The sequence below is a fragment of the Pezoporus flaviventris genome, unplaced genomic scaffold, assembly GCF_033815535.1.
Source record: "Pezoporus flaviventris isolate CSIRO_AGI_PZ_B2104156 unplaced genomic scaffold, CSIRO_AGI_Pfla_v1 ptg000237l, whole genome shotgun sequence".
Lineage (NCBI taxonomy): Eukaryota > Metazoa > Chordata > Aves > Psittaciformes > Psittacidae > Pezoporus > Pezoporus flaviventris.
Window position 1 is genome coordinate 60,780 of NW_026892784.1, and position 27,383 is coordinate 88,162.

At 56.9% G+C, this 27,383-nt stretch overlaps 1 protein-coding gene across 1 annotated transcript; it reads right to left on the minus strand.

The window, feature by feature from the left end:
* Positions 1–5,345: 5,345 nt before the first annotated feature.
* On the minus strand, positions 5,346–26,887 carry VPS45 (vacuolar protein sorting 45 homolog). Its single transcript, XM_061442662.1, has 15 exons — positions 26,749–26,887; positions 26,535–26,669; positions 26,379–26,439; positions 25,205–25,284; positions 24,628–24,696; positions 24,245–24,382; positions 23,726–23,836; positions 23,376–23,510; positions 23,038–23,151; positions 22,361–22,528; positions 19,915–20,073; positions 18,279–18,386; positions 17,918–18,039; positions 12,686–12,817; positions 5,346–5,519 (listed from the first exon to the last, which is right to left on the minus strand). Exons 1-15 carry the CDS (start codon positions 26,839–26,841, stop codon positions 5,432–5,434), a joined length of 1,713 nt encoding a protein of 570 aa, XP_061298646.1. The 5' UTR covers positions 26,842–26,887; the 3' UTR covers positions 5,346–5,431.
* Positions 26,888–27,383: the final 496 nt, after the last annotated feature.

The following is a 27,383-nucleotide window of genomic DNA, read 5'->3' on the forward strand; positions in this document are numbered from 1 at the left end:
GATCCATGGCTGTCCCATGGGTGCCCTGAGCTGAGACCCATGGGTGTCCCATGGGTGCCCTGAGCCGTGACCCATGGGTGTCCTGTGGGTGCCCTGAGCCGTGATCCATGGGTGCCCTATGGGTGCCCTGAGCTGAGACCCATGGGTGTCCTGTGGGTGCCCTGAGCTGAGACCCATGGGTGTCCTGTGGGTGCCCTGAGCTGTGATCCATGGGTGTCCTATGGGTGCCCTGAGCCGTGATCCATGGGTGTCCTATGGGTGCCCTGAGCCGTGACCCATGGGTGCCCTATGGGTGCCCTGAGCTGAGACCCATAGGTGCCATGATCCATGGGTGTCCAGTGGGTGCCCTGCACTGTGATCCATGGCTGCCCTATGGGTGCCCTGAGCTGTGGCCCATGGCTGTCCCATGGGTGCCCTGAGCTGTGATCCATGGGTGTCCCATGGGTGCCCTGATCCATGACCCATGTGTGCCCTGCTCCATGTCCCTGCTCATGTCCCTGCTCCATGTCCCTGCTCCATGTCCCTGCTCCATGTCCCTGCCCATGTCCCTGTGTCCCTGCTCCATGTCCCTGCTCCATGTCCCTGCTCCATGTCCCTGCTCCATGTCCCTGCCCATGTCCCTGCTCCATGTCCCTGCTCATGTGCCAGGTCACCACCGAACTTCCCGGCAGCGGGAACTGCGTCTGGGAGGGTTTTGTGCCCCCGTGCTCGGTGGGACAAACCAAAGCACTGTGCAAAGGGAGGGGGGGGCATTCCCTGTGGAAAGGGAGGGAGGAGGAACGGCTCCGAGGGTCGCCCCGCGCTGACGCCTGTGCCTCGGTTCCCCTTTTCCAGCATGGCGATGGCGACGGCTTTGGGATCAGTCGCAGTTCCAATGGAGCTCAGCGGTGTCCGGATGCTCCCGTGCTGCCTCCACGCAGGTGCCCCAGAGCTGGGGCACAGTCACAGCAGCACACGTTGCTCCCGGTGCCCTTCGCAGGCTCTCGCTGCATGATGGAATGTTCCGGTTCATGGAATAACACTGGAATAACTGCCCTGTGCTTCCCGTCCCGTCTGCAGTCACCAGGGCCCCGCACCACTGGTGCTTCCCAGATGAACTCCGAGTCCAGGGCTGTGCTGGGGGCTTTATCCAGGGATTTAGGGGCTGAAAGTCCGACCACGAGGCGCCTCTTGGGGCTCGGGAAGTGGATGGAGAGGATCCTTCCCAGCCACTGGAATTGCAGAGTCCCCATCAAGCCTCAGCTCTACACTTCCCACCCCGTTCCTTGGGTCACATTCCCCATTTCACATAGGGGCTGCTTACCCAGGTCACAGCACCCCAGTGGCTGCCCCCACTGTTTGTCACGGCGGTGCCGTCACCACGGGGAGGCCTCCCCTTGCCCTTGGTGCTGCTCTGTGCTCCCGACCCCTTCCCATTCCCCCGCCAGGGAAGCTGCCGTGCACCCACACCAGCACCTGCAGCCCCATCCCAAGGAGGAGGAACTGAGCTCCAGTGGGAATCCTGGCGCTGTTGTGGTTGGAGCCTCAGGCAGTAACAGCAGTGAGTCACGTTCGTCAGGGATGTGGCAGTGATTCAGCTCTGGAAACATCAACACTTTGCATGGGAGGAAGGGAGATAGGAGGGAGCCCAGCTCCGGTTTCCATACTGGAAACAGGCAGAGACATTCCCAGTGCTGGGACTGCCCCTGGGTATTGCTCCCCCTGGACTGATGGGGCTGGGAGGGATGGAGGGGCTGTGGCCCCCTTTAGACACGTTTGCACCAGTGGAGTTTCCTGTATGGATCTGCTTCTCATCCCTGTCCCCGTCCCCATCCCTGTCCCCGCTCCCATTCCCATCCCCATCCCCATCCCAATCCCCATCACCATCCCCGTCCCTGTCCCCATCCCCGTCCCTGTCCCCATTCCCATCCCCATCCCCGTACCCGTCCCCATCCCCATCCCCATCCGCGTCCCCATCCCCATCCCCATCCCCGTCCCTGTCCCCATTCCCATCCCCATCCCCGTACCCGTCCCCATCCCCATCCCCGTCCCCATCCCTGTCCCCATCCCCATCCCTGTCCCTGTCCCCATCCCTGTCCCTATCCCCATCCCTGTCCCCATCCCTGTCCCTGTCCCCATCCCCATCCCCATCCCCATCCCCATCCCAGCTGTCTCAAGCCCTGTCTGATTTGATTCCCAGGGGATGTGGCCTCATGCCCACAGTGCCACCGGTGGATCTCACTCACCGGAATAGCTCATGGAAGGATTTAGTCCTTTAGGAACTGCTCAACAGCTCACCCAGAGCTGAGCATCCTTTGGGGAACTGTGGTCCAGGACCATTTCTTTTCCAATTAGGGTTCCCAGAGGCAGTGTGGGTTTATTGTGGATGCAGGATACACCAAATGTACCTAATAACTCATCCCGCAGGAAAAGCCACTTGTGGGAGCAACCTGGACCATGCTGTGGGTGCAGGAGCTGCGGGTCCCATCCTTTGAACGGGGCCTGAGCCTGGGGCTGAGCTCCTCTTCCCTCTCTGGGTGCAGGGAGCAATGGAGTTGCAGGAATGGCGATATCAGGGTCTGGGATTTGGTTACAGAGAGCACAGCAACATCATTGTGCTTGGGACAGGGGCAGGGAGCCAGGGGAGGGAAAGGAAAGGACCTTGGAACAGGGGCCGGAGCTGAGCCGTGCTCTGCATCCTCCCGTGCTGCTGTGCTCCCGCATCCCCTTTGCGCTCCCAGCCCTGATGGTGCAATCCTGCTCCCGGTGCTGATCCACACTAAAGAGTTACCCAAATACCCCCTTGGTGCAGGAGCAGGACGACGAACACCCTTTTACTGATGTGCTTAACACACACACACACCCCCCAGTGAATGGTGCCTCTGGAGAGCGAGTGGGGAACTGCTGCTTGGGGATGACTTGGGTTCAGTGGGGATTCCTGGACCCTGGAGACAACGGCAGAGCTTTTGTCTGGGAAAAGGGGCTGGGGGGGGAGTTCCCCCTGGGAATGCTGAAGGTCCCCTGACGGGCCATCACCCTCCTCTCCTCTCCTCTCCTCTCCTCTCCTCTCCTCTCCTCTCCTCTCCTCTCCTCTCCTCTCCCTTTCGGGAGCAGCAGGAGCAGGTCAGGCTGTGTCCGTGTCCTCGTGTCCGTGTGCTCATGAAGTACCTGCAATGCCACAGGGATTCCAGCTCAGCAGAACCAGAGTCAGAGCTGGGGCTGGAACCTGCCTCTGGCCTCCTCTCTCCTCCTCCTCCTCCTCCTCCTCCTCCTCCTCTTCTCTCCCCTTCCCCAGGCTGAGCAAGGCCAGGTCTCAGCTCCAGGAGGGATGCTCGGGTCCCGCAGTGCTCCCGAGCTCTGCTGTCCCGCACAAGGCTCCCGCCGGGATGGCTTCATTCCCCCCCGCTGGGACCAGCCCCACTCGTTTCAGGCAGCACCATTCAGTGCCCAGCACACGGCTCACAGAACCAGAGCAAATCCCTCCTGAGCCCGTAAAACCCCTTCGGTCTCAGCGAAAAGCCGGGAACAAAAAGGGATTTTTCTCCCCCCCCCGGGTATTTGCTGCACGGAACCGTTCTGAGCTGTGATGTGAAACCCAATCCCCCCAGGCAGGACGGGGCTGCAGCGGGTTCAGCGCTGCCACGCTTGGCCTTGGCTCTGACATCTCCCTTGTCCACCTTCGGCCCGGCGCAGGGGCATCGCCTCCCTTTGCTCTGCAGGCTCATCCCGTCCCCACACCACCTGCACGCTGCAGGGCAGGGAAACAGCACGAGCCACCCTCCCGTCTCCCGTTCCTGCCCCTGGAAGCCGTGGCCAAGGGAAGAGATCACAAAGCCCTTTCCCGCTCTGCAATTCCCAATACATCTCCGTCTGCATCAGTCACTGTGCCAAGGGAAGGAGATGAATGGCTGAGCCTCCCCCCTCCTGCTCCGAGCACAGGAACAACACAAGTGTGATAAAGGAACCGGCCTCCCCGAGCATCCTCCCACCTCCCACCATGGGCTCTGCTGGTTCCTTTCCAGCTCAGCGCTTTTTCCATGAGAAAATGCCCTGGGAAAGGGACTCTTCAGTGGGGGAGGACTTGTGTCCATGACGCCCTAAAGCAGAGGCACCAAACGCCTTTCCTTCCAGGCAGGAAAAGGGAATCTTCCTAAGACAGCAGAGGAGGCCCCTGGAGCTGCTCCTCAGCCCGGCGCATCCCATCCCATCAGTTAAAGAGCCCCCAGAAGGTAAATGAACACCCAGGAACACCATGGGTTAAAGTTACCTGGAGCACGACCCCTGCATCCTCTGGCAGGGCAGGGAGCTCTGGAAGAGCAAAGCCCAGTGGCTGGGAATTGAAGAAAGCCCAATTGTGGCTGCAGTGTGCAAAGGGAGCAAGAACCCCGTGGTGCTGAGTCCAGGGCTGGGCAGCAGCACCACAGGGACGGGGAGCTGCTGGAGCGAGGCCAGAGGAGGGCATGGGGATGAGCAGGGGCTGGAGCAGCTCTGCTCTAGAGCCAGGCTGAGAGACCTGGGCTGGGGCAGCCTGGAGAAGAGAAGGCTCCTGAAGGGGAGACCTGAGAGCAGCTCCAGTGCCTGAAGGGGCTGCAGGAAAGCTGGAGAGGGGCTTGGGACAAGGGATGCAGGGACAGGCCAAGGGGGAATGGCTTTAACCTGCCCGAGGGGAGACTGAGATGAGCTCTTAGGCAGAAGCTCTTCCCTGGGAGAGTGCTGAGGCGCTGGCACAGGGTGCCCAGAGAAGCTGTGGCTGCCCCAAGGCCAGGTTGGACACAGGGGCTTGGAGCATCCTGCTCCAGTGGAAGGGGTCCCTGCCTGTGGCTGCAGATGAGCTTTCAGCTCCCTCCCAGCCAAATGAGTCTGATCTTGATTCTGACTCTTCTCACATCCAACAGGTTCCGTTGCTGCTGGAACACCTGTTAGTGTTAAAAAGAAATCCCACCACTTTTCCCCCTCGGAACATGGGAGTGAAACCCAGGGCACGGAATTGTGTTGGGTTCTTAAGGCACACAGAAGTGACTAAAGAGGATTAAGGATGTAATTCTCCCTTATGAGGACTCACTGAAGAGACAAGAGCTTCGGTCAAAGGGGTTATTTAATAGGACTCCAAATGTACACACAAGTGAGCAAGGGCCTCCTGGTGCCCCCAGCTCCCCGTCCAGGGGTGCACACAGGAGATGTGCAGGAGGGGACTCACACCACGCGCCTGCCAGGTCAGGGGAGAGCTGCAGCGGTTCAGTGACCACCACCCATGCAGAGCCGTGCTCGTGCTGCACCTTGGGCCATGTCCTGCCCCAGCTCCAGCAGTGCCTGCCCCCGTGCTGCTCGTGGTCCATGAAGGCTCCTGCCGTGCCTGGGGGCCACCGCAGCGGTGGCGGCAGCGCAGGAACACCGGCTCCTGCTCCAAGTCCATGTGCTGGGGCTGTGGAAGCTCCGGATGAGGCCCCCGCGCTCAGCGCCTGCTGCTGGACCTGGGTGCTGCTTGCGAGCCCTCGGTGCTGCGGCCGCGGAACCCCGAGGCTGTGACCTCCTCCAGGAAGCTGCCGAAGCAAAGGGAAGGTGAGCGGGGAGCGGGGCAGCTCCTCAGCCCGCGGGGCGCAACGGCCTCGAGCCCTGGACCTGGGCTCAGGACTCATCTTCCCAAGGGAAAAGGCAGCGCCCCAGGAGCTGGTGAACAAAGGCAGGAAGAGCAGCTCCAGGCTGGGTTTGCTGCTCCCCCTCGGCCTTCCTGCGGGGAGGATGGGGCAGGAAGGGGCAGGGTGGAACTCTCCCGCTGAGGCATCCGTGCCACGGCACAGCCAGGGCAAAGCAGCCCCCTGGGTACCCTGGGGCACTGCCCAGCTCCTCAGCCTCACCTTCCTCCCATCCCCACCTTCCTCCCATCCCCACCTTCCTCCCATCCCCACCTTCCTCCCATCCCCACCTTCCTCCCATCCCCACCTTCCTCCCGTCCCCACCTTCCTCCCATCCCCACCTTCCTCCCATCCCCACCTTCCTCCCATCCCCACCTTCCTCCCATCCCCACCTTCCTCCCATCCCCACCTTCCTCCCATCCCCACTTTCCTCCCATCCTCACCTTCCTCCCGTCTTCACCTTCCTCCCGTCCTCACCTTCCTCCCGTCCCCACCTTCCTCCCGTCCCCACCTTCCTCCCGTCCCCACCTTCCTCCCGTCCTCACCTTCCTCCCATCCCCACCTTCCTCCCATCCCCACCTTCCTCCCACCACCACCTTCCTCCCATCCCCACCTTCCTCCCGTCCTCACCTTCCTCCCATCCCCACCTTCCTCCCATCCCCACCTTCCTCCCATCCCCACCTTCCTCCCATCCCCACTTTCCTCCCATCCCCACTTTCCTCCCATCCCCACCTTCCTCCCATCCCCACTTTCCTCCCATCCCCACTTTCCTCCCATCCCCACTTTCCTCCCATCCCCACTTTCCTCCCATCCCCACCTTCCTCCCATCCTCACCTTCCTCCCATCCCCACTTTCCTCCCATCCCCACCTTCCTCCCATCCTCACCTTCCTCCCATCCTCACCTTCCTCCCATCCCCACCTTCCTCCCATCCCCACCTTTCTCCCGTCCCCACTTTCCTCCCATCCTCACCTTCCTCCCATCCCCACCTTCCTCCCATCCTCACCTTCCTCCCATCTTCACCTTCCTCCCGTCCTCACCTTCCTCCCGTCCTCACCTTCCTCCCGTCCCCACTTTCCTCCCGTCCCCACTTTCCTCCCATCCTCACCTTCCTCCCATCTTCACCTTCCTCCCGTCCTCACCTTCCTCCCGTCCCCACCTTCCTCCCGTCCTCACCTTCCTCCCGTCCCCACTTTCCTCCCATCCTCACCTTCCTCCCATCCCCACCTTCCTCTCATTCCCACCTTCCTCCCATCCTCACCTTCCTCCCATCCCCACCTTCCTCTCATCCCCACCTTCCTCCCATCCTCACCTTCCTCCCATCCCCACCTTCCTCTCATCCCCACCTTCCTCTCATCCCCACCTTCCTCCCATCCTCACCTTCCTCCCATCCCCACCTTCCTCTCATCCCCACCTTCCTCCCATCCCCACCTTCCTCTCATCCCCACCTTCCTCCCATCCCCACCTTCCTCTCATCCCCACCTTCCTCCCGTCCTCACCTTCCTCCCGTCCTCACCTTCCTCCCGTCCCCACCTTCCTCCCATCCCCACTTTCCTCCCATCCCCACCTTCCTCCCATCCCCAGCCTCCTCAGACCAGCTCCAGCTCTAACTGAGCCCTGTGGAAACCTCTGGCACTGCCCATTCCCACAGCTGCCCCCCAGGCAGCACAATGCCGGAGCACATGCTCCGCTGCATCCCAGTCCCTGCAGGACCTCCCAAGGGAACTTCAGGGATTCTGGGGGCCAGCCCCCACTGAACGGCTCAGTTTGAGACTTAGGCACAAGTCTGACCTCTGAAGCCAAGTGAATGGCTCCACAAATGAGAATCTACAACGGTTCAGTGTGAGCCCAAATCTGCTTCCGCTCCTGTTCCATCCCTAGGAGCAGAGCCAGGTGAAGCACTGACAGCCTGGGGAGTCCCGTTCTGGAATGCTGGGGTGCAGCTCAAAAGCCTTCTATGGACACGGCTGAAGTCCCCAGCCCTGAGAGCCAACCCCTTTGGCAGCAAAGAATCCCGGCTGCGTGGGGCTGGCCTCGTCTGGAGCACAAACCAAGCATCCCCTCCTGCTGCTGCTCCAGCTCTGGGCTGCTGGAACACGATCATGGAAGCCTGGAGAGGTTTGGGTTGGAGGGACCTCAACCCCTGTAGGCACTGGGAGCTGCTCCAAGGTCTCCCTGCAGCCTTCTCTGCTCCAGGCTGAGCCAGGCAGGTGCAGACCCCTGCGTGGGGAAGGCCCCTGCTGTGGGGCACCCCCAGGTTTCGTCCCATGGGGTTTAAAGCATCCCTGCTCAGTTCCCCACAGCAGAGTGAAGGAATGAGTCAACCTAGAGACTGGCCGCATTGCCAGAGAAACCAGCCTCCTGGTAACACCAGAGCCTATGTGGGAGCGTTGCTGTGGCTCTGCAGAGCCTTCAGCTGCCTCCCGAGCTGCAGCCCTGGTGCTGGGGACTGCAGTGAGGGAATGCCATGGGACACAGCTCCATTGGGGGCCACTCATCACAGCTCCTGGGGCTGCACACACACAGAGAGGTTCAACCCCGTGTCTTGTTCTGGGGATTGCATCAGAACCCCCAGAGCGTGAGCTGCAGGTCAGGGAGGGGATGCTCCCCCTCTGCTGCGTGAAGGGGAGACCTCAGAGCAGCTCCAGTGCCTGAAGGGGCTGCAGAAAACCTGGAGAGGGGCTTGGGACAAGGGATGCAGGGACAGGACAAGGGGAATGGCTTGAACCTGATAGAGAGGGGAGACTGAGCTGAGCTCTTAGGCAGAAGCTCTTCCCTGGGAGGGTGCTGAGGCGCTGGCACAGGGTGCCCAGAGAAGCTGTGGCTGCCCCATCCCTGGCAGTGCTCAAGGCCAGGTTGGACACAGGGGTTGGAGCATCCTGCTCCAGTGGAAGGGGTCCCTGCCCGGGGCTTCAGATGAGCTTTAAGGTCTCTTCCACCCCAAACCATTCCATGATCTCGCCACCATGAGAATCATGCATTGTGGGGGGGCTCAGCTGGTTCCTAAGGGGGGTACAGGAGCACTGCCTGTGCTGGTCACTGTGATCACAGCAGTGGAGCCATCCCTCCTCCAGCTCCATTTGCAGGCATTCCTCAGGCATCCCAAGTTCCACACAGGGAACCTCTTGCTGCTCTTCCCCAGAACCCCAGGATCCTGCGAGGAACACGTGGGCACCCACCACTGCATCCCAGCTCCGGCTGGGAATGCCCCTGACAGGGTGAGCATCAAAGCACCTGCAGGACCTGCCCTGACAGCTCCATCTCCAACCCCTCCCTCTCTGTGCAGGGAGGAGGACCTGGGGCTGGTCCAGCCTCCCCCTACCCAGAGGCCAGTACCCAGGGAGGGCTGCACCAGTGCAGGGCTGACTCGAACTGGGTAAGTGGGTCAGGCTGGGTATCCCCTTGGATTAGCCACAGCAGCTCTGTGCTTAACCTGTGCTCTGCCTGAGTCAGCCCCATGCACCAGATGTTGATCCTCCTCCTCCTCCTCCCAGGCTTCCATTTGTGGTGGATTATTGACCATGGTTTAACCCTTCCTCCTCCAAACCCAGCAGAGGCTCCTTGAATCCCATTTTCTTTGGGAAGCAGAGGGAAGCTGGAGCCACTGGCTCTGGCTGCCAGCCTGGAGAATCAGGGAATCCTGGAATGGTTTGGGTGGGAAGGGACCTTAAAACTCATCTAAAGCCCCGTGCAGGGACTCCTTCCACTGGAGCAGGCTGCTCCAACCTGGCCCTTGTGTCCTAACTCCACCAGTAATCCCCCGGCCTCCCTCTAATGAACTGTTACTTATTCCTGCAGGATTAGGGTTGATATGTCACCATAAACAAGGAGATTGTTCTATTAATGCTCCGAGCAGCCCATGTAAGCACACTAATCCCCTGCTTTCATTGTTCTTACCCATCCAACTTCAATTGTGCTCAACATCTGTGGTGGGAGGGTGTGGGATGGCTTAAGGGGTATCCATTCTGCTGCTTCACAGAGCAGGAGACCCTGCAGGCCTCTGGAGCTGGTGATGGTGCTGGAGCTGGGGCAGCTGATCTGATTGAGGACCGTCTGTGTCGGCCTGTGTGGCACTGAGTTAAAGTGGGGGTGAGAAATGCTCTGCGTAGGGATGGGAGATGAACCGTGATGTGTTTGTAAGGAAGGTGCCAAGGCGGGAGCAGGCTGGACCCGAATCACTCTGTGACTCCAGGAAAAGCCAGGATTCCTCCCACCAGACACCTGGGTCCTCCCTCCCTTCGCTGCACTGTGCTTCTCACCCCACGGACAGGGTCACTGCTCTGCCTGCAGGAGCTGCTCAGGCCACGCTTCCCTTGGGAAAGGCTTGAGCTCACTGACTCAGATATTCCATTATCATTCCCGTGGCCTCTCAGCATCTCATTCAAACCACCAGAGAAAAGCAAATCCCTTGGGACAGGGCTATTCCACTTTGGAGTGGGACCCATCCCGGCGTTCCCAGGCAGGACCTTGTAGCTGTCAGCCCTAAACCAGCACCAGCCTTTGTTTGCTGCCCACTTTGAAATGCAGATTTTGATAGAGTCACCTTGTTCTTTCTGTAAGTAATTCAGAGGCTGCACCAAAACGTGGTCATGGGAGAAGCCCTCAACTGACTGATGCTTTTTTCAGCTCAAACCTATGGAGATGGAGGCCAACAACAGAGCTGCAAATCACAGAATCCCAGCCTGGTTTGGGTTGGAAGGGACCTTAAAGCTCATCTAAAGCCACGGGCAGGGACCCCTTCCACTGGAGCAGGATGCTCCAAACCCCTGTGTCCAACCTGGCCTTGAGCACTGCCAGGGATGGGGCAGCCACAGCTTCTCTGGGCACCCTGGGCCAGCGCCTCAGCACTCTCACAGGGAAGAGCTTCTGCCTCAGAGCTCATCTCAGTCTCCCCTCTCTATCAGGTTCAAGCCATTCCCCTTGGCCTGTCCCTGCATCCCTTGTCCCAAGCCCCTCTCCAGCTTTCCTGCAGCCCCTTCAGGCACTGGAGCTGCTCTCAGGTCTCCCCTTCAGGAGCCTTCTCTTCTCCAGGCTGCCCCAGCCCAGCTCTCTCAGCCTGGCTCCTATGGGAGCTGCTCCAGCCCCACAGCCTCCTCTGGACTTGCTCCAGCAGCTCTGTGTCCTTCCCACATGGAGGACCCCAGACCTGCACTCAGCACTTGAGCTCCATCAGGGAGGAGAGACAGCCCCTGCTCAGAGACCTGCTGCACACACACAAAGGACACAGCTGCCCCGGGGCACCCACCAGCCACCAGCAAAGCTGGGGCAGGCACCCAAAGCTCCAGCCACTGTGGCCCAGCCCTCCTGCTCACCCCACTGCTGACCTTCTCCTTCCATCGCTGCAAGGCCAGCACCAGGCAGGCTCACATTGATGCTGGTTCAAGTTTGATGCAGGCTGATGTCAAAAGCAGCCTCCAAATGCACTGGGACACTATGAAGTGACCCGAGTGGATCGGAACCAGGCTGTTCTGTGTCCCTGCAAGATGACGAGAGACTTCGCTTGTCTCTTCTCATCAAAGAGCAGCCAGGACATCTGCTCATCTCTTCTCCTTACTATTTCTAGGCTTGGCTACAACAGGATTTGGTTCAAAGGCTACTTTGTGAAGCAGAAGGTCGAGCAAGCTGGGTAATTTGGGCAGGAATCAGTCGATATGTGGGCTAATACAGACTTGCCTTTGTAACCCAGTTCAGAAAAGCAATTTACTTCTGGGTTAGCATCAGCTCCAACCACCTGACATGAAGCTAAAAGGGCTGATTTCAGAGCAGACACTGTGAATCTGGAGGCTTTGGGCATTTTAGGATGATAAAAGCCACTGGATTTCCTTGTGAGGGACTTCAGCTTCCCACTGCAGGCCTGTGCTTTGGGGTGAAGCTCTCCTGCCACCCCAGCCCAGGGCAGCTGCTGCACAACAGCTTCTCTCCCAGCACCTGGGTGTCACCAGCTCCGTGCTGCAGCACATGGGGGAGATGCCACATTCCTGCTGTCACCCTCCCTCTGACACCCCAGGGGCCACGGCCACATCCTTAGGGATGTGGTTGGAAGGAGCAAGAGTTCATCCTCCTGGGCTTGGCCAGCAACAAGCTGTGCTGACAGAAAGCAACCTCCCCTGGGCTCACTCAGTTGGGTAAACTGGGTTCAGGGGACATTGTTTGGACACCAGATATTCCATAGGGAATCATGGAACCACAGAGTGGTTTGGGTGGGAAAAGACCTTAAAACTCATCTAGATCCATGGGCAGGGACCCCTTCCACTGGAGCAGGTTGCTCCAAGCACTGTTGAGCACTGCCAGGGATGGGGCAGCCACAGCTTCTCTGGGCACCCTGTGCCAGCGCCTCAGCACCCTCCCAGGGAAGAGCTTCTGCCTAAGAGCTCAGCTCAGTCTCCCCTCGGGCAGGTTCAAGCCATTCCCCTTGGGAAGGCATTCCATACTGGCAGGAGCTGGAACATCCCAGACACAGGGACTGAGGAGATGAGTGAAGCTCAGTGTGGTCCGTGCTCAGATCCTAGAGGGACCAAGCCCTTACAAATGTCTGGCCTTCCAGGAAAGGCAACTGGAAGCACACAGCATTCCGATAAGGAAAGCTCTGTTCTCCAGGGAGCAATGCAGAAGACACAGCCAATACTCTGCAGGCTGGTGGGTGGCAGAGAGCCTGCAGTGGAATCACAGCACTTGAGCTAATCATAGGTACCTTCACTGCTAGCAAATGCACTTCTCCAGACTCCACCAGGGGCAATAAGAGCACAGCCAGGTCTATGCAGGTTTGAATCCCCGTGTGCTGCACCAGCTTCTCATTCAGAGCAGAGTACGTGGTGAATTATAAGCAGGAAAACCCACACACATCTGCTTCCCTGCCCTTGAGCTCCAGAAAACACACATTAAACCTTCAGCTTGGTGACATTAAACCTTCAGCTTGGCGACATTAAACCTTCAGCTTGGCGATACATCCCTCAGGCACAGTGAGCAGGGCTGGGCTTGGACCCTTTACACACAGCTCAAGCGGGATGAAGATCCCTCAGGAGCTGCAAATTCCTGCTCCTGTCAGCGGAACCCTGAGCAGAGAACCCGGGGTTACCTCTTGGTGTTGTGGATCGTGGTCCCACCGAGCACCACGCGGACGCCCGGGTTGGTGCGGTTCAGGTTGTAGACAGCCAGCGCCTCCTCGTAGGTCGCCCCTCCAATGATGAACACGATGATATCCTGGGGCCTGCATCAAGATGCAACCATGGCGATGGGATCAGACAACACCCAGGGATCAATCCTGCCCTCCCCAGGCAGTGCTGAGGCAGCGATCCTGAGCACGTCCCTCCCCAGCCCAGGAGGGATGGGACCACGCAGCCCATTAAATCCCTGCTCCAGCACTGGCTCTCCTAAACGTTTACACGAGGCGCACGCGGTCCTCAGAAGCCTCCTCAGCAGCACCCACCCGCTGCAGCCCGCGGAGCTCCTCCGTGACACATCCCCAATGTTTAATGCATGAGCCAGACGCCGGGGAATCAGGAGCAAGCCAGGAGTCACCCGAGGACAGCAGCGATGCTCCAGCCCTCCCGGGCTCGGTGTGAAGGGCACAGCTCAGCTGCAGGCGGCTGTTACCCTCCCTGGCCAGCCTACAGCCACTGGATGGCAGAGGGAAGCAGCATGAGGGGAGAGGAGGGGAAGGAGAGAAGTGCCTTTGCACAGCACAGCACAGCACAAACCCAGCCATATGCTGTGCACATTCTGCCTTCAAAGGAAACTTGCAGCTTCCCCCAGCACCCTCCCCAGCCTCTGAAGTTTTCCACTTGCAGGGATGTGCTTGCAGCCCCTAAACCAGCTCTGCTGCCAGCTACAAGCTGAGAGAACCATTCCTGCAGGATCTCCAGTGTGGATCCCATCCAAGAGAACCATTCCTGCAGGATCTCCAGTGTGGATCCCATCCAAGAGAACCATTCCTGCAGGATCTCCAGGGTGGATCCCAGCCAAGAGAACCATTCCTGCAGGATCTCCAGTGTGGATCCCACCCAAGAGAACCATTCCTGCAGGATCTCCAGGGTGGATCCCAGCCAAGAGAACCATTCCTGCAGGATCTCCAGCGTGGATCCCAGCCAAGAGAACCATTCCTGCAGGATCTCCAGCGTGGATCCCACCCAAGAGAACCATTCCTGCAGGATCTCCAGTGTGGATCCCACCCAAGAGAACCATTCCTGCAGGATCTCCAGTGTGGATCCCACCCAAGAGAACCATTCCTGCAGGATCTCCAGTGTGGATCCCACCCAAGAGAACCATTCCTGCAGGATCTCCAGGGTGGATCCCATCCAAGAGAACCATTCCTGCAGGATCTCCAGTGTGGATCCCACCCAAGAGAACCATTCCTGCAGGATCTCCAGCGTGGATCCCATCCAAGAGAACCATCCCTGCAGGATCTCCAGCGTGGATCCCATCCAAGAGAACCATTCCTGCAGGATCTCCAGCGTGGATCCCATCCAAGAGAACCATTCCTGCAGGATCTCCAGTGTGGATCCCACCCAAGAGAACCATTCCTGCAGGATCTCCAGGGTGGATCCCATCCAAGAGAACCATTCCTGCAGGATCTCCAGCGTGGATCCCATCCAAGAGAACCATTCCTGCAGGATCTCCAGCGTGGATCCCATCCAAGAGAACCATTCCTGCAGGATCTCCAGTGTGGATCCCACCCAAGAGAACCATTCCTGCAGGATCTCCAGTGTGGATCCCACCCAAGAGAACCATTCCTGCAGGATCTCCAGTGTGGATCCCACCCAAGAGAACCATTCCTGCAGGATCTCCAGCGTGGATCCCATCCAAGAGAACCATTCCTGCAGGATCTCCAGTGTGGATCCCATCCAAGAGAACCATTCCTGCAGGATCTCCAGTGTGGATCCCACCCAAGAGAACCATTCCTGCAGGATCTCCAGCGTGGATCCCACCCAAGAGAACCATTCCTGCAGGATCTCCAGTGTGGATCCCATCCAAGAGAACCATTCCTGCAGGATCTCCAGTGTGGATCCCATCCAAGAGAACCATTCCTGCAGGATCTCCAGGGTGGATCCCATCCAAGAGAACCATTCCTGCAGGATCTCCAGCATGGATCCCATCCAAGAGAACCATTCCTGCAGGATCTCCAGCGTGGATCCCATCCAAGAGAACCATTCCTGCAGGATCTCCAGGGTGGATCCCACCCTGTTGCTCATCTGCTTGAGTTAGAGCAGTCAAGTCTCTTCCCAACAAACCTGTTGCAGCCTCAAAACTCCCCTCTGCTTTCCAAGCAGGTACCTCTAGAACACAACCACTGAGGCGGTGGAAGCAGCAGCTTCATCTGCTCTGTGTAAGCTTTGCATCAGTGACAAAGCACATGGAGCATGAGACTGGGATGACCCTGGAATGCACCTGAACTCTGCTTCCTCCCTGCTGAGAAGCCAACTGGGCATCCCAGCAATGAACATCAGGGAATGGGCCTCTAGGGCTCCTCAGGTGAGCTCCCAGTTTAACAGCTGAATATTCCAGCACTTCACACAGGAGGAAAAAGCAACTTCCTTGAATAACCAGGAGCCAAAGTTTTGCCTTAGAAAACACCCATGGAAAGCAACCCCTGCTACAGAGGAGCTGGAGGATATGATTCAGAACAGGACCGCCCTCCCTGTCCTCCAGGGCAGAGTGTGTGAGCTCAGCTGAGAAAGCATCCAGCCAAATGGCTCCACATTCCATGCTGCAAGCTGCTGCTTCCAAAAAAGGAGACCCGATCCTCAGTGCCTGAGGGAACACCTCACCCATCCCTTCAGCTGGGTGTCAGCCAAAGACATGTCCAAAGGGTTCCAAATGCTTCTCCTCAGGCAGTCAGCAGGAACACTCACCTTCACAAGATCACAGGCAGAAAGACTGTGTCCAGCCACAGAATGCTCTAAACTAGATGAGAAACTAGCTCTAACCTGAGCTGTGATGGACGTTTAGACAAGGGAACTTCCTAAGACGTGTCAATAAGGAGGTAAATAACTGTGGTAACCTGGGAGGGACATAGGATGAGCTGAGCCTGGATCCCCAGGGACCTTTTCCTGCTGTTTCCCAGGCTGCTGCCTGGTTCTGGCCCTGGAGGCCCCAGGGTTGGTTTTAAGTGGAGCAGTGATGCTGATGGGCTGGGTGCAAACCTGCTGCTCACAGACCTAGCAAGGTGGAAGGGACTGCAGGCTTGAGGGATACAGGACCAGGATGAGGTTTGTGGGAAACAGAGGAGAAGCAAAAGGAAGCAGAATTCCTCACTGCTCTCTCCTAGGAACCCTGTTCAGTGCTCTGCAAAGAGCCCCTTTCCTTCCCGCTGAATCCGGACCAGGAGCTCTTCCTCCCTTTCAACAACAACACATTTAATACAGCAAGAAGGAAGTTCAAAAGAATCCTTTCCAATTCTTTGCTGCTCAGGGAACTGCTTCCCTTTGATCACAAACCACAAAGCTTTGGGCCTGGCCAGGCTGAACTCCTGCCACTCACTGCAGCACCAGCCTCTGAAGGTAGCGCAGCCCCGCTTGCCTTGTGGAAGGATGGAATCCTAATTCCTCACTCAAAGTGGTCTGGCACTAAGGCAAAACCAACAAATGGGCTTTTGCTTCCAAACCTGCTTGCTGAAACCTGGTTTAGATGAGCCTCCATCTTCATGGTATTGAAGAGTCAGAGCTAACACAGGGCTGCGGCCCCCACTTTATGCAGCAGGTAAAGACCAGACCCAAGAGTCTTTAGGTGCCTATTTTTGGTCAGCTGGGAGTTACAAACCCTCATTCTATCAGCTCCCAAGTCTTAAACCCAACCAGATCTCCCATTTCCACCAGGAAACAACCCTCCTAACACAGAAACCACCCTCACAACCACATGCCCTTAGGCTTTGGGTCATTTTGCAAACATCTGAGCCAGCAGCAGCACCAGCGGACCCGGCCACTGTCCCAAAACCAATCCCAGACCATAGGAAGACCTTGACGAATTTAAAGGAAAGACGTTTGGAAGCTCTGCCTTTGTATTTTGGGATTTACTTTAACAAAAGTAGGGCATTCCCATCTTTTAGCTAAGAGACAGCCTGTGGGGAAGAGAGGGAGGTGAATGCTCCATCTCCCTTCATCCAGCTTCTGGTTTCCTTCAGTTTGAGGTAGGGATTAACCTTTCTTTGCAGGTTATTTGGAGCAGGATTCTCAGGGGCAGGTTCCTGGGCCCCTTTGCCAGACACATTTCAAGAGGAAACCAAGTGAAAGAGCTCAGGAAAAGGGAAGGAGGAACTGAAAAGAGAAGCTAAAGGCAGAAGAGCATCGCTGTTTCTGGCTAGCTCAGGCTGGGGGTGCCTGGATGCAGTTCCTGCTGTTCTGCAGGTCTCAGTTCAGATCTACCACCGACTGCATAATCAACCTCCTCTGGCTGGGCTGAAACCCATCTCAGTCAAGGGCTGGCCTCAAGGACAGTGGTTCTGTTGCTGTTCACAACTATCAACCCCCCCAGCCACCCTACCCAAACCCCACATCTGATGTTAAAGGGAACATGTGGAGCAAGGCCGATGGGGTTTCTTTTTGGTCTACCAGGGCCATACTAAAGGAACTGTCTCTTGTCTGACTGCAATTCCTTCTCATTCAGGACTAAAATGACATTGGCAAAGATCCAGGGAATCTCTGGGCTGATTCTCCCCACGGATCACCTGAAGGAAGCAAAGCAATGGCAGGATCTCCTCCTCCAAGGAAACTACCACTGGGAGGTTCATTCCCAGGGAGGAAACTGCGGTGCCAAAGGAAGGATTTGTCCCAAATGCTGTCCGAGGAGGACTTATCCTCTCCCTACAGATTCATTGCCCTCACTCTGAGGCCTGTATTTACCTCTCATGACTCCAGTGACAGCAGATGAGCTGAGCTCCTGCAAAGTCAGCTAGAAGCAGCTAGGGCTCTTTTCAATCCCTGTTATTAGCCATATTCAGCAAGATCCTGTTCTCCTCAGGAATAGCAACTGGCTCAGAAGGGAGAGCTTTGCAGTTGGACTATTTTTGGGACTCTCCAAATAAACACCAGATGGCATGGACTGAAGTTAGGGGGCACGTTGGAATCCAGCATGTGAACATCCTGGCAGCAACGGCTCCATCCTTTACCTGAGCCCTTACAATGGCAATGTCACATCTTGGCCAGCAAGAAAAAGACAACCTTGATAGTCCTCTCCTTGGGAATACAAGAAAGACCTACACAATGAAGCCATTTCTCTGCCAAGCCTAAACCTTGTTCAGCTACAACAAAGCAAGTGGCCACACGGGAAGGAGCTGCTGTTAGTTCCAAGCTGTGCCCCAGCAGGCCCCACATACCTGTCACGGAGAGTGTTGGGACCCAGGTAGGGATACTGGCTGTCCTTGAGCTTGCCTTTGATGAGCTGATCTAGTGTCTCCTGCAGGAGAGGCTGGTGCTGGGTGTACACATTCTCAACCCCCTGCAGTGTGAGAGAAGCTCTTGTTAGGAATTCATCCAGCAAAGGCAGCAAGAGAAGAGAGAAGGTGGGCAAAGGCAGCATCTGATGGCTACATCATGTGCTCACCACCAAGCTCCAGCAACTAACTCCCATGGGCTTCAATGAGAATTATGCCCTCAAAGCCCAGTGCATTTCCTGGTGCACCTCTGACATCCCTGCTCTGTGAAACAGCCATCACTTCATCCAGGTCACATCCATACCTTCAGTCCTTTGAGGAACTGCTTGGTGATGGCTACAGCATCCTTGGGACTGAAGAGGTCACTGCCCCGGACCCGTTTCCCACCATACTCCACAACAGCAGACACCAGCTGTACAGAGAGAGGCAAAACCAGACCCCTGTTATCCTGGGAAGCAGCTTCCAGGCAGTTTTTGTCCAGTGAGGCTCAATGCAGGTACTGGAATGAGAACTGAGGAGTCAGGGAGATTGCTTGCAAGCAGATAATGCAGCAGAGAGGCAAAGAGGGAGAGCAGAAGCATTTCCCATACCCAGTGAGCAGCCAGTCTGCGTGACACTGCCTGCAGGAGGAAAGGGGCTTCATTTCCATAGTCTGCTGCAGTGAGAGCAGATCTTCCAGACAACGTGACATCATCCTGCTTCTCCTCCTCCTCTCCAGCTGCTCCCTACACTTGCCAAGCCACCCTCTCCCTCCCAGCCCAGCTCCTTTTGCAGTCTCCAGAAGTCCCTATTCAGCAGGAGAAAAAGGGTGGGGAGGTGGAGGGGAACGAGGAAGGCAGCATGTCCCAGGCCCCGTTTACCTGCCACAGAGCCCTGCACACTGCCACCTCTGCCCTACTCAATCCTTCATGGAATCATGGAATCAACCAAGTTGGAAACGACCTTTAAGCTCATCCAGTCCAACCCTTGCCCCAGCACTGCCAAGGCCACCACTAACCCATGGCACTGAGGGTATGGGAACACTTGCAGGGACGGTGACTCCAGCGCTGCGCTGGGCAGCCTGTTCCAATGCCTGAGCACCCTGTGGGGCAGGAATTGTTCCTCAGCTCCATCTAAACTTCCCCTGGTGCAGCTTGAGGCCGTTTCCTCTTGTCCCATCCCTTGTCCATAACACCTCTCACTTTGGAACTGGAAATTCAGCCTTTTAAAGGCTGAAACTCCTGCAGGCCCCAGCCAAGCTCCGGGTTGTGGTGCTATTCAACAAGAACTATGTCCAACCAACCAACTCCACTCCACTTAATCAGAACCCCCCTGTGCTGGGCAGCATCAACAGGAGGTGAGCAGCAGGGCAGGGAAGGGATCCTGCCCCTCTGCTCTGCTCTGCTCTGGGAGACCCCCCTGCAGCACTGGGTGCAGCTCTGGTGTCCTCAGCACAAGGACATGGAGCTGCTGGAGCAAGTGCAGAGGAGGCCACGAGGATGAGCAGGGGCTGAAGCAGCTCCCATAGGAGCCAGGCTGAGAACATTGGGGCTGCTCAGCCTGGAGAAGAGAAGCTGCGTGGAGAGCTCAGAGCAGCTTCCAGTGTCTGAAGGGGGCTGCAAGGATGCTGGAGAGGGGCCTTCATCAGGGACTGGAGCGACAGGACAAGGGGTGATGGGTTCAGACTGGACCAGGGGGATTTAGGTTGGAGATAGGGAAGTTTTGCATAAAGGGACACTGGGATGGGTTGAATGGAGAAGCTGTGGCTGCCCCATCCCTGGCAGTGCTCAAGACCAGGTTGGACACAGGGGTTTGGAGCATCCTGCTCCAGTGGAAGGGGTCCCTGCCCATGGCAGGGGTTGGAGCTGGATGAGCTTTAAGGTCCCTTCCAACCCAACCCATTGTCTGATTTCCCACCTGAGCCCCGGTCCATGCAGCTGGAGCAGAAATGCAGCCCTTACCTTGCGGTACTTGTCAGCCACCCCCCTGTTCCTGAGCTCTGTCATCAGCCCGGGCAGGCTGTTGCTGCTGTGGCGCTCGTAGTGCAGGGCATAGAGCATCACCAGGCGGGCAGCATCCAGCTCCGTCACCTTGGGGTTCTGCAGCAGGCGCCGCACGTTCTGCACCGGGACGAGGAGCAGCGTTAGCACACAGGCCTCCAAAGGACATGGGGTGAGGCTAACAGCAAGCCTGGCAACAGAGCTGCTCCCGGGGGGGGGTGCAGAGGGAGTTACACTGGGCCAGAACCACACAAGGTTTAAGGGAAGTACAGCAGAGCACAAGTTGCTCTGGGCTCTTTAGTGAAGCCTTGTGAAAGGGTTTAGATTCACAGATTCAGCTCTAGATGCTGTCATTTGTTTGAGTAGTTCCAAAACTCCAGGCTAAAATCCTGGCTTTCAGGAGGATCCCCAGGAATTTTACCTGGGTAAGGACAGGAATCCACCTGCAAGGGGAGGGAGGGAGTCCCACAGAGACTCTGGCTGCTGGCAGTGTAGTGGCAATGCCTATGGAAGCAGGAAGAGTGTGAAACAGAAAAGCTATTGTCCCTCTGAGGAGATGGGCCTCAAACCCTCCCATTCAGCTCCAAGGGCTCATGTACTATGTCAGGATTAATAAGAGACCAAGGGCAGAAGAACCAAAATGTGCTGGGGCCACCACAGGAACAGCAGTTGCTGAAGTTACAGCAGGGGGGGGAACAATTCTGCCTTTATTTCATGCACTGGCTTATTCTCCATTGTGTCTGTGGCCTTGCCCCTTCCACTGCCATTAGGAGACTGCAAGAGGGAGCAGCCTGGGGCAGTGCAGCTACAGAGATGCTGATTCTTATGGAGAAAGAGCCCCCATTCCAGCGTTTTGCATTTATTTCCTATAGCTGCTACATGTTTCCAGTCCATCTCAGTTAGAAATACAATGGAGGCCTTTAGGCAAGTGGCTGTGAGTAAACTGCAGGCAGCTTCTCTGCTTTAAAATGGCACAGATACCAAGCTAGTGCAGATCAAGACCTCAATTAGCCCCAAGGTGAGCTGCAGGAAGCACCCTGCCATGCCAGGGTGGCAGTGGGTGCAGGCTGACCTGCCTGGGGCTCTGGCCAGTTCCCAGCTCTCCTCCCCACAGCGCTGGTAATGCACCAGCATCATCCCACAGGCTCACATCACCCCTTTCTCCAATGAATCAGAGATAACTCAAGAACAGACAGGAGGAGACCAACATCTCCAAACTGCTCTCCAAAGCCAAGCCCCTACATCCCAGCATTAATGCTCTGTGCCTTGCCAATACCAGGTTACAGCACAGACACCATGGGCTAACGGGTTAGAACTCAAAGCGTCTGACTTTGAAACTGCAAAAGCTTGATCCAGAAACAATCATAGAGCAGGAGAAGCTCAGAGGCTGTGTTCAGCAAATGCATTTGATGGTTTGAGTCCCACTCCAGTACTTAGTCATCTAAGTTCTACCAAATATAAGCTATGGAACAACATCTCCATGCTCACAAGTGTCTGTAGCTGCAATGACTTCACCAGGCCTGGACTGATTCACATCAGCTCAGGAGCTGCTAATAGATTACAGCACTTGAAGAATCTAATATTATCTCCTCTAGCCACCCACTCGGAGCACAGAATAACAAAGCTGACATGGATTTCAAAGCTGTTGGAGACACTAATCTTTATTTTCTAGCCTAACTGTGTGAAGGAGTCCATTACGTGGTGGAACTTCTGCCTTAGCTACCAAACATGAAGGAGCTGGCTTTAATGCCCAGTTACTGGTTGAACTCTGCTGTACCACAGTCACACCAACACTGCTCTTTGCTCCGAGTAGGCAGCAACCACTCATCACTGCTGTCAGATACTAGGTCAGGTCATGGAATCCAACCAGCCAGCATGGGGTCAAGACTTCAGTCTTTCCTCAGCTATAACAGAAGCCTGTTAGGCTTTTTCAGCCCCCTCTGCCACAGATATCTTTTCTCTAAGAGGCTTTAAAATACATTTTCAAAGAAACAGATAAAAAAAAAAGGTGAGAAAATAAAAGGAAAAGGTAAAAGGCAGCTCCTCAGTCGATAGCCTGGTTTAGATTCCATTGCTCCTCCCCAAACCCAAGCCTCTGAACAGGGTTGTTTCCCTGGTGCCTGCCAGGAGCCAGCTGACTGCGTACAATGAAGGCACACTGCATTGTGAAATGGGAAGGCAGAACTTGCAAAGATGCTTCTCAAGCCAGTTATTAACTATGATTCATCCCTAGCTGAACCGAACAGGGATGAGAAGAGTCATTCTCCCATCTAATGGGCCAACCCTGCAGGATAGCTACAAGCAGAACTCCCACTGACTTGCAGCAGCAAACCTCCATCAAGAGGGGAGTTCCAGAATCAAACCAGCTCGGTTCAGACAAAGCATCAAGACAAGGAGCCCGAGGTACCTGGAGAGCACTGGAATGGTCATTCTGGCATGCCAGCTCCTGCTCCACCTCCGACACCTCCAGCAGGTTCCGCTCAGCAACCAGGCGTGAGAGCTCCCCCACCACGGTGACGTGCTTGGACACTGTGCCCGACATCTTCTTGAACTGAGGGTAGTTCTCCACGAAGGCCTGCCATAGGGAAGGCAAAAGAGCTGCCCTTCAGGAGGAAAGGGAGCCAGCAAGAAGCTGCTCGGCATCACGGAATCCCACACTGGTTTGGGCTGAAGCGACCTTAAAGCTCATCCAGTTCCAACCCCTGCCATGGGCAGAGACCCCTTCCACTGGAGCAGCTTGCTCCAAGCCCCGGTGTCCAGCCTGGCCTTGAACACTGCCAGGGATGGGGCAGCCATAATCAATCCAAGCAAGACAAGCTGTAGGGCTCTGGGGTTCCAGCAAGCTCTAAGGAGCAGCTTAGGAAGCAGGCAGGAGGAGCAGTGGCCTATGGAAGAGCGTGGCCTTCAGCAGAGAATCACTGTAACGAACACAGCACAAAAAGGAGGTTCCCACTCCCCAAAACTAGCACGCCACAGACACCTGGGCTCTGGGCACTGGTGGTGAGGGCTGTCAGTGCACAGAACGTGGTGACCTGCATGATTCTGCAATGCATGCCCAGTCAGTTATGTGGAGATTGTCGGTACCTTCATATCTGCTATGGATTCCAACTTCTGCTGCTCCTTAGGTTTCCTCCTCTGGAAATCCTCCATGAGGTTCTTGATGTTACTGCCAATCTCTGCAAAGTTCAGGTACATGTTCTGTGTGGAACAAGACAAGGAGCTGACAGAGCTATCCCAACACGAGTCCTGATGCAAGCAAACAAGGTGGCACTTGAGCACTGCCAGGGATGGGGCAGCCACAGCTTCTCTGGGCACCCTGTGCCAGCGCCTCAGCACCCTCCCAGGGAAGAGCTTCTGCCCAAGAGTTGATCTCAATCTCCCTCTGGCAGGGTAAAGGCAGTAAGATCCCACTAGGAACCTACATTGGCATAGAACTCATCATTCTCAGCAGACAGCACCACCTCCCGGAGGTCTTTGCTTATCCCCGGCACGCGGGAGAGGTCGATGCGGTTGTTGTTAATCCCCAGCAGCTCATGAACCATGGCCTGGTACGTCCACTAGCAACGAAAGAGAAAGGCAAATAGTAGAGACACCTTCCACCAGAGCAGGCTGCTCCAAGTTCCATCCAACCTGGCCTTGAACACTGCCAGGGATGGGGCGGCCACAACCAATCCAAGCAAGAGCAGGGTGAGCGCGTGGATGATCCAGCACCTCAATCCCAGGAGCCCATCAGCTATTAACATGTGCCCTTACCCAAGAGTGAGCCATTCACCTGGTTCAGGAGCGGGGTGATGGCATCATCAGAGCGGTCCAGAATGAGAAGCAAAGGAGGGACCTCAGTGCGCCGGAAGTCAAAGAGCTCGTACTCTTTGGTGATGACTTGCTGGGGAGAAAAGGTCCAAAAAGCCACCTGAGCTCATGTACACCTGCAAAATCTCCTCTTTGTTGGGATACAGGAGAACAAAAAAGGATGTCTGGTGAGAAGTAAGTGGTGCTGCTCTCTCGGGCTGCACTGCTGGTGAAGGAGGAACCCCTGCTCTCAAAAGCACCAGGGAACCTACTGCAACTGATGGTGATACTGAGGGGAAATGAGGCTCTTCACCTGCTCTTTGGCTGGGAGCAGGCAGAGATGAGGGATGTGACCTGCCCAAAGCCACGCAGCACATGACAGAACTGATGTGAACTGGCTGAAAAAGGGGATTTCTCTCAAATAGATCAAGAGGTAGAAAAAAGAAATGACGTTTTAGTCCCTGCCAAAAATACTGAACACCTCTGCAGGTTCTCACCGGACCTTCACACACTCAGCAAGCCTCTTTGCTGGCTCCGAAGAGAGCTGGTACCGAATCATGGGACACTTCTTCAGGGACAAAAGCAGAGCTGTCAGCCCTTGAGTTGTCCTGGACAGCTGAGCTGGATCCCAGTTGCGACCCTGCAAGGAAAAGCTCTGTCATGGATCCACCATCCCCAAACTCTTCCTCACCTAAAATCTGATTCCTAAGCCTTAAAAGGAGCTGTAGTTTGAAGGAGCAGGTACAGTAGAGGCCACACTCTGCACTCCCCAGTGTCTTCTCACACAGACCAGCTCCCCTCTTCCAGACCCACCACCCCCCCAGCGCTGTGGCTGCTGCTCTCCCTCTTACCCACACAACAGGCCCTGGGGAACTTCTATCCTACCTGGCAGCAGCCCAAGAGGTTGAGAGAAAAAACGTGTGGATTCACTGCAATGTAATCGCCGTAGAACTCCTGCCAACAGGGAAAGCAGGTACAGTCACAGGTCCTGCCAAGCCACCTTCAGCCCCAGGGGTGCATGTCCCAGCCCCAGCCACGTCCCATGTCCCACCCCAATCCCCAGCAATGCACAGACATGGACTTGGATCATTTCTCCTTTCTCCAGCTGAGCCACACAAGTCCCTGCACTGCTGCTGCCAGCTCCATGCCCATCTGCCATGTACACGTTTAGTGCGTGGAGCTCTTTGTCAGCACCACAGACGTGCAGCAGCCCCATGAAACACAGGCAGCAGCAGAGCCAGGAGTGGCTCTGAAGGCTGCAGGGCAGGGAGGAACCGGGGAGCTCTCCTTCTCCCTTGTAATCCACATCTGTGTTCATCTCTTCTCCCATGGGAGGCTGCTGAAGCACTGCTGCACGCTGTTCACGCTGTTCCAGAGCCACACTGCCCCACCTGAGCTTTTACCTTGTGTGCTGCTTTGGGGATAGAAGATCTACTAAAAAGAGCCAAAACAATCCCCTCACCTGAACTTCAGCCACAACCTCCTGTTCGTCAGCCTCAGCTAAAGACTTGACATCACTCTTACTGATCACGTTGCTGAAGTCTGGAAGAGAACAACGGGGAGAGAACAGTCAGGCTCCGTGTGGGACATGGAACACACAAGAACACCATGGAATGCTCTCGCCAGGCTTTCCTATGGCAAAACCGAGCCCAAAGCAGAAGCACCACGGCCCTTCTGGCAGCACCGCAGAGCGGCAATGACATCTAGAGGCCACTTCAGCTCATCTCCCCTAACATCATCCGCTGGGACCGGGGCTGGAGGACTCCCCTGCAGCACAAAACCTGCTGAAGCTGCTCTGCTTTGCTTTTATTTGCTTCATAACTTGTACCTGCTTTCGTGTGTGCTCTTCCTATCGCAGCAAGCAGGGACAGGCCAAGGGGAATGGCTTTAACCTGCCGGGGGGAGACTGAGATGAGCTCTTAGGCAGAAGCTCTTCCCTGGGAGGGTGCTGAGGCGCTGGCACAGGGTGCCCAGAGAAGCTGTGGCTGCCCCATCCCTGGCAGTGTTCAAGGCCAGGTTGGACACAGGGGTTTGGAGCATCCTGCTCCAGTGGAAGGGGTCCATGCCTGTGGCAGGGGCTGGAGCTGGATGAGCTTTAAGGTCCCTTCCACCCCAACCCAGTCTGGGATTCTACAGTTCTACAATACAGATGTGGGACAATGGGGCTGCTCCCATGGACAGGCCTTTACTAAAATGCTAAGAACACGTGGATTCTAGTTTTCATGCTCTTTAAGTCACCAAATTCTATTAGGGAAGGGTACATGGCTGTGAGATTAAACTGAAGCAACATAAGAGATCTTTACAAAGCAACACCATAAATCTGCATTCCTTCCATACAACTCAGCCCTAAACATTTCTGGGATTCTAATGCTTCACGTTGCTCTCTGGCAGGTTAAAGCCATTCCCCCTTGGCCTGTCCCTACATCCCTTGTCCCAAGCCCCTCTCCAGGTTTCCTGCAGCCCCTTCAGGAACTGGAGCTGCTCTCAGGTCTCCCCTTCAGGAGCCTTCTCTTCTCCAGGCTGCCCCAGCCCAGCTCTCTCAGCCTGGCTCCTATGGGGGCTGCTCCAGCCCTCGCAGCATCCTCTACTGCAGTCAGTGCCGCTGGGCAGCGCTGCAGGCCAGGGCACACACTCACAGATGAAGTAGATGCTGTACTTGGGCCTCCGCAGCTCCTGGATGAGGAACTCCACGTTCTCCTGCATGAAAACGGCACCAGGGAGGGGGCATTTAGGAAAGGCGGTGTGCGAGGGGCCGGGGCTGACCCGCACCGCCCCCGGGAGCAGGGCCCTACCTTGGTGGGCCGCAGGAAGCAGATGGCCTTGAGGTGCTTCATGGGCTCCCTGTTGGCGGAGTCCAGCCGCTCGAAGAGGTACACCTCCTTCTGCAGGATCTCGGACTGCGTGTACACCATGCTCACCACGCCGGTCTGCGGGCGGGAGCAGCGGCGCCGGTCACCGCGGGGCTGGGTCCCGCCGCTCCGCTCCCCACCCGGCCCCGCCGCTCACCGTCTCCCGGTCCATGAGCAGCACCTTCATGCCCGGCCCGCTGTCCTCGATCATCTTGGACACGTACTGCTTGACGGCCAGCACCGCGTTCATCTCGGCCCCGTTCGGCCCCGTTCGGCCCCGTTCGGCCCCGCTCGGCCCGGCCGCGCCGCGCTGCCCGCTGGGAGCTGTAGTCCGGCAGCGGGAGAGCGGCGCGATGGGGGGGAGGGGGTGCGCACAAGGACTTCAACTCCCAGCAGCCATCGCGGCGCCTCCCGCCGGCCCCGCCCCCGGGGCACCCGGAAGCTGCCTCAGGGGAGCCCGGCCCGGCCCGGCCCCTCCGCCGCTCGCCTCGCTGAGGGCGGCCCCTTTGGGCCGGCTGCGGCCCCGCAGGTTGGTTTGGAAGCGATGGAGTTTAAAGCTCGCCTAAAGCCACAGGCAGGAGGAGCTGCTCGAGCTGAGCTGGGAGTCACGGGGGTGGGGGTAAAACTAGAGCAAAGGGAAAAGGCACTTCACTGGGTATGGGGAGGAGGAAAACCCGGCCCAGAACGCAGTAACGCGGCTCCCCCCTCGCCCCCCGTTCCCCAGCACCCGCTGCAGCTGCCCCAGGCCAAAACAGACACCTGGAAACCTGGCGTTTGAGGTCCCAGTTCAAC

Excerpts from the sequence above, each read along its gene's own strand:
- VPS45 (XM_061442662.1), bottom strand. The coding sequence starts at position 26,841 with ATGAACGCGGTGCTGGCCGTCAAGCAGTACGTGTCCAAGATGATCGAG. Across the intron at positions 26,440-26,534 it reads GCTTCCTGCGGCCCACCAAG|GAGAACGTGGAGTTCCTCAT; the intron begins GTAGGGCCCTGC and ends GTTTTCATGCAG. Across the intron at positions 18,040-18,278 it reads AGTTCCTCAAAGGACTGAAG|GGGGTTGAGAATGTGTACAC; the intron begins GTATGGATGTGA and ends CTCACACTGCAG.